This window comes from Rousettus aegyptiacus, unplaced genomic scaffold, assembly GCF_014176215.1.
Source record: "Rousettus aegyptiacus isolate mRouAeg1 unplaced genomic scaffold, mRouAeg1.p scaffold_m13_p_5, whole genome shotgun sequence".
Classification (NCBI taxonomy): Eukaryota; Metazoa; Chordata; class Mammalia; order Chiroptera; family Pteropodidae; genus Rousettus; species Rousettus aegyptiacus.
Genome location: NW_023416308.1, coordinates 64897070 through 64911388, shown reverse-complemented (window position 1 = coordinate 64911388; position 14319 = coordinate 64897070). Strand labels below are relative to the sequence as shown.

General features: G+C 32.3%; 1 protein-coding gene across 6 annotated transcripts in view; it reads right to left on the bottom strand.

Annotated features, from left to right (window-relative positions):
• GRM5 (glutamate metabotropic receptor 5) overlaps positions 1-14319 on the bottom strand; it is a 402927-nt gene that overhangs the window by 241514 nt on the left and 147094 nt on the right. For all 6 annotated transcript variants that reach the window (XM_016153165.2, XM_036221804.1, XM_036221802.1 and 3 more), the window contains one exon: positions 6922-7171. In XM_016153165.2, coding sequence (XP_016008651.2) covers positions 6922-7171 — 250 coding nt within the window. The remainder of the gene's footprint in view (positions 1-6921; positions 7172-14319) is intronic.

Sequence of the window (14319 nt, the reverse complement as noted above, 5' to 3'; positions counted from 1 at the left end):
CTTTTACAGCAGCAGAGTCCTGTATTTAGCCCCACCTGTAACTCTGGGGCTTCACGGCAGTGGCAGGAGGTCTATATGGTCACAGGTCACAGACTTGGTCTCTAATAGCTAAAATATATTACTCTCCATGACTCATTGCTTTTGGTTTTTAATTTGAGAACAGAGCTGTTTAATCAACTTTTAAAACCCCTAATAGAATATGTTAAAATACTGATTTGACAGTACAAAATTTGTTGTTAAGAAAATTTCTCCATGATAGTATAGCCAGATCTTTATCTCCCCATTCTTTGTACCATATGGAGTAATATAAAATAAAAACTACATTTGCTAACAGTGTAGTTTTTCTGGTTCTCCAATTTCTACTGACAACTTCATAACCCACTACCTTCCCTACCTCACAAACCCTGCTCCCACACACATACACACATGCACAGTCCCTTATTGTCTCCAGGTTTTCAAAGAGAGACTATACCAAGTGAGTCTATAATTTTTCAACCTTTAAACATATCTAACTCGAACCCTAATGTATTTTTTTTTTATTTCTCTTCCAATGCTGGAGTTGACCTTCTCAGCTTGCTCCCTCTATCTATGTTTTGTCACCCGGTCCCACATTTTTAGGGATTTTATACTATTAATTGTCCCTTCTCATTTATTGAATTCTCATATTCTAACTGGATCCGAAAATTAAACAACCAATTAAATAAACCTTTGTGACCAGCTTCCACATCAATATACAAATTCCATGAATCATAAAAAATGTAAAGAAAATAACTACAAACCCAAGTTTGGCATTGCTGAAATTGCCATAAATAAAGTCAAAATTAAATGACAAGAGGTATTTGCTATATATGTCAATGAACTGCTTTCCTTAATTTAAAAGGCACTTTTATATAAATTCATAAGGAAAAATAAACAGAAAAAATGAATTAAGTGCACGACTGTAGCTTGCAGAAAAAATAAATATATATATCACTTATCGACAAATGAAAGATGTACAATTGAAGAACTACAAATTAAGAAAATAATGAGGCCAATTTTCACCTATAAGGTTAGCAAATGCCAAATAATTTAATAATATCCTGTATTGATACAGATATGAAATATAAGTGATTTCACTATTTATATTCATTTGCTGTTTAAATTATTTTTCATAAATTATATTTTTGGAAGGAATAAAACACTATGTTAAAAAACCTCTCTCTTGACCTCATTTATCTTCCAGATATATTTTTATCATTCCCCATTTCTTATTAGTTTAACTTATATGTCATAGGTTCACTTTCTACTTCTACTCACTTCTCAGCCACTTCATTCTGAATCTGCTTTTACTTACCCATTCAGCCATCTTTTGCCAAATCATTAATTACTTCCACCTCAATCTAAATGTTCTTTCAGTATTATTTTTACTTGACATCCCAGAATCATTGGACACTAGTGGTTTCTCCTTTAAACACACTGTCCATTGGCTAGGATGAAGTGATACTCTCTGGATTTGCCTTCTCCCTTTCCCCTTTGCATAGTTTATCTTTTTTCCAATCATTAAATTTTGAGGTTCTGCAAAGTTAGCTTTTTAGACTTTTTTCTTTTAATTCTACATACTGTCTTCCATTAATAAACCTGAATTATTCAGATTATTCACTTTTATTTACAGCATATATGTCTGTTATGAGCTCCAGACTCACATATTCTTCTGCTTCATTGGCTATTTTTAGGTTTGAAGTGCACATTAGGTTGACTTATCCAAAATTGATTTCATGGATATGCTTTCTACCTCATACATAATGTTTTTTCTCAGATATACCTTCAATAAAGATACTATCATTCACCTTGTTATATGACATAATAACCTAGGAGTTATCCTTGAATTTTCCCATTTACTCTTCCATAATATCCAACACATCGGCAGCTCCTATAGAATTTTTAACTTATTTATAATAATATAAAAAATTTGCACATATCTAATGTATACATTTTGATGAGTCCGGATATATGCAATACCCCACAAACAAGGTATTAAGCATATTTTAATTAGTAAGTAGTCCTTGGTCTGCCATCTTTTCATCATCTACACTCCCTGGTATCACGTTTTTTAGGGATACCAGTCCTCTATATCTGCCTTATCTCTGCTAGTCTATAATCTATACCCAGAGTTATCTTTTGGAACAATCTCACCTATCATATTCTTACTCCAAAAAAATAAAGCTTTCTCCAACAATGAAATAAATATCAAAATACTGCAAGGCTCAAAATACTGTCTCCTACTCTCCTCTTTAAACTTTTCACTTGTGCTCCTGTTATTCTATGCTCAATCCATATGGTTCAGAGAGTTTTGCATATCATCCAAGACTCTAAACAACTGGCTGTTCATAGAGTGAACATTATGCAAGTAGTCTGTTCTTCTCAACCCAATATAGGTAAGCAGTAAAACAACTCCAGGAATATTGGGAGCACAGTTTGTCTGCCTTATTTGCAATATAAATTTCACAAAAATCTCTACAATTTTCAAGGCCTTTACTAAGATAATGAAAGTAAAAATAAAAGTAAACTAAGTTTATCACTGGTGTAGGAACATTTATGTTGCTAAGAAACTTCTCTTTGAGATACTTAAAATGGCCCCTAGAAAATAAAACTGGCATGGTCGTACCCAGTCGTTTACCTTCCTTGAGTCTCAATTTTCTCCCCTATAAAATGGAGATAATAGTATGAAGCTCAGAGTCATCTAAACCTTGACATACCTGGCATTGCTTGGACCATTTAATTAGCATCTGTCTCTCTCTCAACTTCTTCTCATTTCTTCTCATCATCTCCTCTCTTTCTCATCCTCCTTGTCTCCTAGCACTTAATGTAAATGCAATGAAAAAAAACTTTTTCTTTCACATTACAATTAAATAACAATGGGTGGCCCAAATGGCAGACAAATATACTTGTTTTCAAATGACTAATATAGGAATAAATACTCCAGTGCTATATAAGAATAAAGTCTAATGTCTACTTCTGGGTAATAGCTATTATTATAGTTTTACAAGAACAATTGCTTGTAATTCAATTCACAAAGATATTTATTAGATAAGCTCTTGTCCTTTCCATTTTGAAAAATACTGATGTAGAGTGACCTGGTGCTAAGAGATACTGGCTACAACTCCCAAACAGTTTTGCAATTTATGTACATTTCCTCTTATGACCTGATAACAATCATCATATTGAAGGAGAGTTTTAATTCAAATAGATCAATAGTTTTAGTTAATCATAGATAAGAATAAATGATCTTTAAATAGTTAATTTGCTAAAAATTGGTTCTTGTTTTCAAGTTTATATTCAGGTTTATAATTCATAAATATCTCAAAGAATATTTTCGCAGGCCAAGAACTAAAATACTGTATCCATTCTAGAAAAGTAAGCTCCTTTAGAAATATCATTTCTGTTTAGATTACTGATCCCATCCTGCTGTCAGAATCAAAGTATTTAGCAAGACTATTCAGGGACATGGACAGGATGTTTTTATTGGCAATGAAACAGATTACCTGGAGACCCTGTGGCCAGGTTTATAAGAAGACCCTGTGGCCAGGTCTATATCACTCTAACATTCTACTGATGTGCAGCACAGATGGTGAGATATGTTGATGGATGAAATTGTCTTAGCAGTAGAGTTATTTTAGTCCTGCTAAACATTTTAGTTGAATGACCTATTAAATCTGACTGTCCCAAGGTCACTAGAGAGGTTTAAAAGTAACTACAGCCATTAAATATGGGACCTTCTAGGAAGTTCTGATCCTTTTCTCATAGCATTGACTTCTAGTTTATAAGAACTATCCATCCAAGTTGAGTTGGGGGTAGGGAAAGGTAAAAACATAAAGAGAGATTGGGAGAATACATGCAAACAAAATAATCTTAAAATGCTAAGAGGAGTTATATGGTGAATAGGAGTTTTTAGAAAGGAACATTAATTAAAAAATGCTAACTTAAATTTGAATTATCTAGGACAGTTTCCATATACACCAGAATTTATGAAGAATGGGATTTGTTTCAGATTATATCTTCTCCCCTGTTTCTATTCTACAGGAGACAGGCTAGGAGAGAAAAGCACTGGATTATGAGTCACAGTAATTGGGCTCTTTATAACCTTGACAATGGTCATCTAAATCTTTGGGTTATTAGTCTCCTCATTTGTAAATGAGAGTGAGTAGATGTTCTGAATTTTTACAACTATTACAGTTTGCTTTTCTTCTCATTACTCCAGACCTCCAATTTTATGAACAGGAATAGTTTAAACTTACTAAGAAGCAAAACACAGTGCTAAATACTCCATCTTCAGAGTTACACAGACTTATTTTCAATTTTAATATCATCCCATACTACTATATAGCTTTTTTCATATCATTATTACTCAATATTTATTGAGTCTTAGAGTCCTTGTCTATAAAATAGAGATGACATAGTGTTAAACATGCAAGTTGTTCTTAGATTTATTTTTTTTCATAGCACTTATTACCTTCTATTTAACTTATCATCTATAAGATCCATGAGTAGTGATTGTTGTCTGTTTTATTCATTGATATATCCCAAGCATCTTACCATATAGTAGGCACTTGATATTTGTCAAGTGATTAAGGAAAACAATGCATGTAAAGTGATTAGCATAGTAATTGGCACACAGCATTTGATAAACAATTCTACCAATGGTCCTGATAAATGGTTTTATTAATACCTAGAGTTTCATTTGACTATGAAGAAGTAGGACTGAAAGAAGAAATGCTTCAAAGAGAAGATAAAAGGGACTGAAAATCATATTGTTGTTACCAAATATTTGAAAGAGTATCACATGTTACTTTCAAAGAAAAAAACATAATGCAAGAGGTGGAAACTCGTGGGAGTTATTTTGTAAATCAGAGCAAGGAAGACTTTTCTAACAAAATTTCTCAAAGTGGAAGTGAACTGGTGCTCATAAAAGTAAATGTTAAATTGTTATTAGTCAAATAAGGAAGAGGTTAAGAAATTGCATTAAAGGTTATAAAACTATTTTTCCATGAATCAAGTGATGTAGAGAGAACTTCTTGTAAACAGCATATGCAAAACAAAATTAAAAACATATAATACATAGAAATTTGGTCTTGTAGTGCTGCTGGCAATAGAATACAGATGTAAAGTGACAAATATAGTAAGTACCAATCTATTTTCCTGTGTACATGTGATCAAAAAACATTTACTTGTTAACAAATTATATGGCTGAAAAACAATGCTGCTAATTTGTCTTATTAATGTTGACAAAGCAGCAAACAGAATCCCTCATCCCCCTAGAATCTCTCATCCCCTATCAGAAAAGCAGAACTGTTCAAAGTTAGCCCTTTCTTTCCTGTTCTTTTTACCCCAGTGGTAATACTGCACTTTGAAATTTAAGAACATTGGCAATAAGAATGTTCCTGGGTTGTATGAAACTAACAGTACATAGCTCTTGCCAACTAGGGATGATTTTAGACAACATGTATGACATCAATGAAAAAGGATTCTCACTCAATATTACTTTTATGAAGGAGAGTTGGCCTTGTACTAAAATAGTCCCATCAATCTACTGCCATCAGATCAGACAGAAAAGAACTAGGTATATAAAATGACTGTCACAAAATAACCAAGTTGGAGCTATGTCTGATCACAGAAGGTCAGTTAAACATTTGAAAAATAAAAAAAGCACCTTTTTTTTTTTTTAACAAGTCATCAAAAATTAAATACAAGTGAGTTGGCTTTCTTTTTTGGACAGTAGTACTGAGAAAGATGCAGTGGTTCTGAAGGTTTTATCTGTTCTTTAAATTGGCTGCCTATTGAGAAAAGACGTGATAATGAGAACTTTTTTAAGGTATGGCATGGTGAACTGCATTCACACATTTAAACTATGGTTCATCTCACTGATTGTGATGGTTAATTTTATGTGACAACATGACTGGGTCATGGGGTGCCCAGACATTTGACCAAACACTATTCTGGGTGTGTCTATGAGGGTGTTATTACATGAGATTAACATTTGTATTTGTAGACTGAGTAATACAGATTATTCTCCCTAATGTGAGTGGGCCTCATCCAATCAAGCAAAGAAATGAAGAAATGAATAGGATAAAAATGCTGAGTAAGAGGAAACTCCTGCCTGCCTGCATGAATTGGGATGTTGGTCTTCTCTGGTCTTCAGACTTGAACTGGAACATTGACTCTTCTTGGGTCTCAAGCTTGTCAGCTTTTGGACCCAGAACTACACAATCGGCTTTCCTGGGTCTCTTGCTATATATACTCGCACTATTATTTCTGTTTCTCTGGAGAACCCTGATTAATATACTGATTCAACAGAGTCAGTAGGGAATGAGTTGAGTTGTGCCAATCAAGTGTATCGTCCAGATAATTAAAGTCAATCCCTACAGAAGTTAATCTTTTAGAAACTTGTCTGGTAATGACGATCAGGCAGTGTAATAACACTTTTGTTATAAAAGATAATGAGCCAATTTTCTAATGCTTTTAAAAATTCTAAAAGCAATTCTTCACTTTCACTTTCTATGATTTTGTATTATAAAACAAGCTTAGGTACTCATTTTCAAAATCAATTTTAAAAGCAACAACGAAAAGTTTGAAATATGCTTACTTCCCAATGGAATTATGTATTTAAGAATCCATTTCATTTCCTTATAGTTATCTTTTTTTTTTTTTAGAGCTTAAAGACTCATCATCTTTATGTATTTATTTCTGTTATCATCATTAATCAGCACATGGCATATCTACTTATGTTCCATGATTATTTCCAGACTCTGGTATTTTATATTTAAGCTCTACTTCCACTACACAGATTAAACTTCCAAAGCATCTGTCCTTGTGCACCAAAAGATAACCTCTGATGCTGCCAAAATTTTGTATTACCTCCATGTGAATTTTCTCATTGTCACTCACCTGCCCAGAAGCAGAAATTCTCCAGCTAGACCCAGGCGCCTCATGGCCATCAGCAGACCTCTCACAGTCATGCCCTCACAGAAGCAGGCCACCACCCGGGCCTTGGGCAAGTGACTCCTGAGCTTCTTTAGCAGTTTATCGAAACTCTGCTCCCCAGCATTGCTGTAGATTTTGTAGGAGTGAGCGATGCAAATCCCTTCCTTGGCTGACATATCTTTGAAAGCTTCCATTCCACTTTCTCCATAGTTGCCTGTGTGAAGACAGATAAGCAGAGGGGTAGTGAAACGAGAATATTGGACTCATTGGGTACAATTGGAATGTAGATATGCTAGGAATATGAAGGTTCCTTGCTAGTGCTGGATTTGGGAACTGAAGACCTCAATGAGTTTTTGCTCTTTTATTGACTTGGTCATTTTGGGCAATTTACAATGAAACTACATTATACATATATGCATTGAACTTTTAAATAATTTTTACTGAAAAAGAGAATAGTAAAAAAAGTACAAGCAATTCAGCTCAGCCTTTGGTTTAAAAAAGCTCATGTTTTAGTGTATGCAATATATACACTTTATATAGTATGGATGTTGTACAAATATCTTATAGAGTATATTTTTTTATGAAATACTATGCATATGATATTTTATTGATAATCATGAGAATTTCCAGTTTTATCCTGGCTGAAAAATCCAGATCCTTGAGATTTCAGTCTTGTTACAGATAAATATGTAAGTTTAAAAAAATCATTTGAAGTTTCATTCAATACAACCTAGGGAAGGTAGTGAAATGGAAGAACAATTGAAAGTGTTTTACAGAATTTGGGGGCTAAGAATTGATGGTGGTCTTTTAAAATTGTTAGAAAATGGGGATCGATATTGACAATCAACTATATGCTAGAAAGGATATCAAAGTCTTTGTATATATGATCCCATTTAACACTCACAATAATATTTTGAGGTATGTTTTATAACTTCCATTCTACAAATAAGGAAACAGACGAGACAGTTAGGTTTACAACTTCCCCAAATTATATACTCAGTAGGTGGAGGGCTGCACTCCAATCAGAGATCTAAGAGTGCAGATTCTGCTCTGTACATTCTTCTATGGCTGCCTTTTAGGAGACTCAGAAGCACAATTAAATCTGCATTTCCATTTCTTATTTAAAGGTCATCATGCTTCAATTTTAGATATTTTGGGGGGCCTTTTAAGTCTCTATAAATCATAATCGGCTCTTTTTCTGAGTTTTAAAGATTGGTGGGTGAGAAGGATTGATTTGAAGACTACATGAGACAATTACAAGACAACCAAGCTGTGAGTCATGTAGGGATGTAACTGGATGTAACTAACAATCAACTAGACCTAAGAACTGGAATCTCATCAGGAGGAATAGATCTCAAATGAACAAAGGAGTACAAAGCATTCATTTGCATAGGTCTCACTATATGACTGTATTAGAAATAATTGATAAATTAACTATACTTGTATAATATTTTAATTTTTGGAAAGTCACCTCGTATGTATTAGCTCACTGCTCCTCATACCAACTCTGTGATAAATATAATGTCATTCTTCCCTCATGGAAGATAAAATTGAAGTCACATTTAGCAGGTAGATGGCAGAGTCTTTGTTTGAATATACGTCTCCTCACTCCTGATGCTGTGTGTGCTCCACTATAGCATAGGTGTCTTCTACAAATGAGATCCTCAGACATTGAGGGTGGATATTTGTGTAGTTTTATCTTCATGAACAAATCTTAAAAGGCAAAGCAGAGCAGGCCATCTTGAGTCCCAGCCAAAAGCACTGGTGGGCCAGCTGCATCTTTCCTTCTTCTCCAGAATTAAAGCAACAAGAAGCCTCTATGATGATGGCAGGTGGGCAATGTAGTTATTTAGCAATTAACAAAGTTTAAAGGGCTCACACTGAAAAATGTGCCAAGGGGGCTTAATTACTAGTTTTACACTACTCTGAGTAACCTATTATTCTCTGATTTATTTTTAGCCAACTCTGTTTTTTATCTGTCTTGGACTTAATGTTTTGATTAATGCTAAAGCATTTGCATAAATAATTTAAAATTAGGTATATAGCAATTGTGATGGCATTAATGAAAATACTCAATACAGTCAGAGTTAGGAAAAAATGCCTGAAAGATGAATCATCTTTAACATCTCTCCTGACAGCCATGTTTTAACACTGTTTTTGTTTCTACGGTAAGTTATATGGAAGCAGCTTGTATTAGGGAGAGAGCTTTGTTATTAGAAATATCTGAGTTCTAATTCAGCTGGAATAGTCTAAGTCGGAGCTTTCTCACCTGAAAAATCAAAGGTGACAGTGTCTAATACACAGGTATTTTTTAACATATGTAAAATATGACAGGTAACCTGAACCCAATTAATTGCACCTATTAGGATTATAAAGAATATTCTAGGCATAGTTAAGCTGCTCTCTCCGGGAGCACCTAAAAGAAATAAATGAAACAGATGGCAATACTGACCATTAGACTAAAAAATAAGCTTAAACTATGGAAATACGATTTTCTCAGAGCAAAGTCCAAGTAGTACACCTTAAAATCAAAATAGGAAACAGTCTTAAAAGATGTGCGACATAAAAATTCTGCAGAATATTAGTTTAAACAAAATAAACCATTGTAAGCCAGGAATTAAAAATGGAAATATGTGTTCCACATTTTCCAATAAAATTTGGAAGTTCAGAGTGTTGAGACTTTCAGAAATTGATAAAAAGACTGTATTTTGGAATTATATATTAATAAAATTAAGAAGAAACTCAAAGAAGTTCATAAGCTTCTCAAAGAAAATGAAACAGACTTTAGCCAATGTATAGAATGAGGAAAAAGCTAAAGAAGCAAAGATTTGTTTTTTCGACAATGAAACAAAAGTGATTGAGAAAGGAAGATATGGTGTAGAATATGAAACTAGCCTGTGGCTTAATTTGAGGCAACTGGTAAAAGTAAGAAGGAATTTAACAGATGTTCTTCTTTTAAGTAGCAGAGTGTGAGTGACTTGAAATAATAAAAAAAAAAAAAAATGTAATCACAGCATGACTTGACTCTTAGCTCACATTATAGTTTGAAAGATATAGATGTCAATTATTGATTTTAAACTTTGTGAATCCACATATAGTCAGATTTGAAAAACTCATTATGCAATAGAATATACATGTTGTCAACCTTTACAAGAAAATTAAAGAGAACAATGATAGTTTGAGAGGTGGAACCAGGGAGAACTGATGGGAAAGGGAAGGATATTAAAATCTTCCACTCACGATTTGGATGTCAAGATATACAGGATACAAAAAAAGAGATAATTAAGAGAAGTATTTGAAGCTACAAAAAATAAGAAAGTGACTAATCTAATAATATAATTATATTAAGAGAAAAACAAGAAAATATGTGAATTAAGAGCTATCTACTGTCCACAAATTTAAAGTAGGCATTAAAAATGTAAGCCTATAAATATGTTCATTCCACTTTAAATATAAAGGTAAAAGACAGGGAAAAAAAAAAACCTAAAATGCTCTTTTTACTTTAAGTCCTTCTGGATGATTCGATTTAGAAGAATATGAATGTACAAGTTTGATGGGAAAAAAATAACATACTTAACAGTTATTGAAATTGGAGAGTAGATACAGATAATTTTAAATGGAATGCCAAGTGAACACCATCGAATAAAGAAATTCAGCATGCTGACATTGAGTATAAAATTTCCTTATAATATCCTTGAATCAAATGTAAAATAGTATTAATTTATAACTTTTAGGTATTCTGTATGTTTCTGGTAAAATTCGCCCACATGCAATTATTCTTTTTTTCATTGTATAGAGAATATTAGTTTTGTAATCATATCCATGTACACCCATTCCTTGATTTATGTAATATTTTTTTTACATAAGTTTTCTATATGCAGTAAATCTCTCTCCAACCTCCCTACCCCCACCTCCGTTTATGTGGACTTTTTATATGCAGTTTCTGTTTACACAGTCTCATTTTACACAGTTCTTTTTCATTTCCATTGGCGATTACTTCTTCTAAAAAACAATAGCTTAACTCAGCAACATACAAAGAACTAATGCTAACACACAATTATTAATGATCTTTCCGTTCATTGGATGGCAAATATAAAAGCATGGGTGACTACTTATGTTTTTCGAGATTGGTTTTACAAATGTTTTGCTGTAGAAGCTAAAATTATATGAAGGAAAAATGTCTTCCTTTTCAAATACTTTTAGATAATGTACCTGGTCATCCACACAGTTTAGAACATCCAAATATAAAAGTTGTATATTTGCCATCAGATACAACTTCCTTGATCCAACCTTTAGATTAAGGCATTATTTCTACCTTAAGAGTAATTATATTAAATGGAGTTTTAATGATCTTCAAGATCATTATAAACTTTTAATAAACTTGAAGATAATGAATCACAGTTATGAAAACCTGGTATAAATACACAATTTTAAGTTGTGTCAAGAATACTGCTTTAGTTTTGAGTAAAATAAAGCCATCAACTTTAAATGCTTGCTGGAGATCAATATGGCCAGAAGTGGTTGTACCAGGGAATATGGTTCCAACGACTGAAGAGGGATTAACTGACATTATCAATTTATTAAATAAATTTCAAGAAGGCTGAGAATTTGAACATAGATGATATTAATGAATTATTGGTTGATCGCTAATTAATGGATAATGAATTATCTGAAGGCCATTCTGCTGATGAATAAATACGCAGTGACTTTGATATGGATCCAAACATCCAATGTGCCCTAAAATTTCGAACAGGTTTTTAAAAATCTGTTGCAGTGACTATTGAAGAATTTATGAAAACTTAGCAAAAGACAGTTGGAAAAAGATCATCCAAAAACATAAATAATGAAACCACAGTAGTACTTTCGAATATTTCAAGTGATGAAGATAGCAACTTTGTGTCAATTAAAAAGAGAGGGTTGATTGCTTTAGATTATGGTACAGACACCAACAACGAAGAAAATTTATTTTGATTTTTCTGAATTTTCATTAGCTTTTTGGTGTGTGAGAAAATACATGAAATAAATATTTTAATGACTTACATTTGCCTATTTCGTAGGTATTGTTTTCATATGGAAGACTCTTTTAGTGTGGTTTTTCTTCCATGTAAAAAAAAAAAAGATACGTGGAATGGATAATCCATGTAAATCAAAGCTATGGGTGTAGATAAGACCTTACATATTTAATACAGTGCACTATCCCTGTACAAACGGAAAAAATTATATTTAATGTTTATAGATCAATATGTCTCTTAATTTCTATACAATGCCAAGCCGAATGGTACAATTGGGATATTTTTTCCAGAGCTGACAACACAGCTAGTTTCCAAAAATTCAAATTACATAGATATACATATATATACGCATATATATGTATATATATGCACACATGTATACACATCCACATGTAAACACACACATATAATGTGTGTATGTGTGTATGTACTCATTTATTTATTTATATAAAAAAGACCAATAGCAGTATGTTATACATCAATAGCAGCAACAGCTTTTCCAGGCTCTGCCGTTATCTGAACAAAATTATAAACACATCCAGCACACTCCATTAAAAAAAAAAATGTAAAAAAACACAGTACACAAAACGAAACTTGCTAAAGAATAATTTTATATCTTTCTTCTAACCTGAGAGGGGTTATTTATTTGAACTTTATGCTTAAAGTCTCTAAATAATTCTTTAGTATATAATGTATAAGTATTGATAATCGCTATGTCTAGTGGTACTAATTCACTATTAATAACTACTGGCTTCTGTGGTTTAAACATACTTCTAGGTAAGGTAAAAGTGTGGCAACTGATAGGATATATTTAGTGAGATATTTTTCTGGCAAAATATCCATTTGAGATATAGTTTAAACTTAAAATCTTAGGGAAGTGTTCATAAAAATAAAAATTAATAGACTCATAGTAAAAAGATATAAACAATTTTTTTCTCTGACATTATTCTCCTTTTTTCTATTGTACTTCTCTACTTCTTCCACCATAATTAGACCCTCACTATTCCTTGCATAGAAGCTTACATGATAACATAACCTTATTATCTTCTAGTTTTAATTATTTTCAAACCTTACTGACCATTATTTTTCGGATCTTATTTCTTACTGTGCTCTTCCATATGTATCTTAGATACCCCAAATGTTCCCACTTATTACTTATATTTATAATATTCTTTCCACTTGGAATATGCTTTCCCCATTTCTCCATGTGGAAATTTTTACCCATTCTTTCTGGTCTAACTCAACTGTCCAGACTATAAACTTACTTAGGATGTAGACCACATCTCCTAGTGCCACCCAGCAAATGCTTGTGGAACTAAACTGACCTGTTCCACTGTGCTTTCTAAGGATCTACCTATAGCAATAGTGTAACCTCATTATTCGTTTGATATATATTAAGTATAGATATAATAAAAAGCACAAGGTAGATTCCAGATATTTATACATTTTAGCCTATTAATCTATTTTATAATATTAAAGAGCATTTTTTTTTTACTTATACTTGCTAGAAAATTTTATAATTGTGGTTCCTTTGCCTTTATGACAAGGCCAATCATACTTATGATTTATTTGATATTGAAAACTTGGTTAAAAAATACAATCTACAATATTAACATTTTTTTCTTTGGGAAAACATAATCCATTTAATATAATTTGTTTCATCATGGGATTTCTAAGATTTCCTTGAGTTGGATGAAGAGTTATGGTGCTAAGTATTATACTATATTAGACTTAATTTAAAGTATATATTCTGTAGTCTACATTATATAGATATATTTATATGTTACACATAGTGTATATTTAATATATTTTATTTTGGATACATTTATATATCCTATTTTCCAAAACTGTAAGTCCCTTGAGGATAGTAAATGTACTTGTTTAACTACATTTATCATCACATAATAGGTCTTCGGGGATTTCTTGAACAGGAAAGGTGGTAAAAAGAAAGATAAGAAAGAGTAAAATATTGGACAGGAAACTTATTTATTCAAATACAATCATCAAGTAGATGCTAAAAAACGTGAAAACTTCTTTCAGAAAGTATTCACTTTAGGAAATATTAATTCACTTGAAAAGTGAGTTTGGCCTTCCATATTAGAACTTATTTTTTTAGTTGGCTCAGATTATCTTTTGTCAAAAAGGAGAGCCTCATTATAAACAGTAATTTAAAAATACATTCCAAATGACTTTTACTACTAATATACTGTTGCTATTACAAACAATGTATTTTATTAACAACTACTAGTGAAGGAAAATGCTGCCATTTCTCATGGAAGTTATTGCCTGTCATATTTCATCCCCCTCAAATATGTGTGGGCAGGATCAACAAATCAGTGCCCAGTCACCA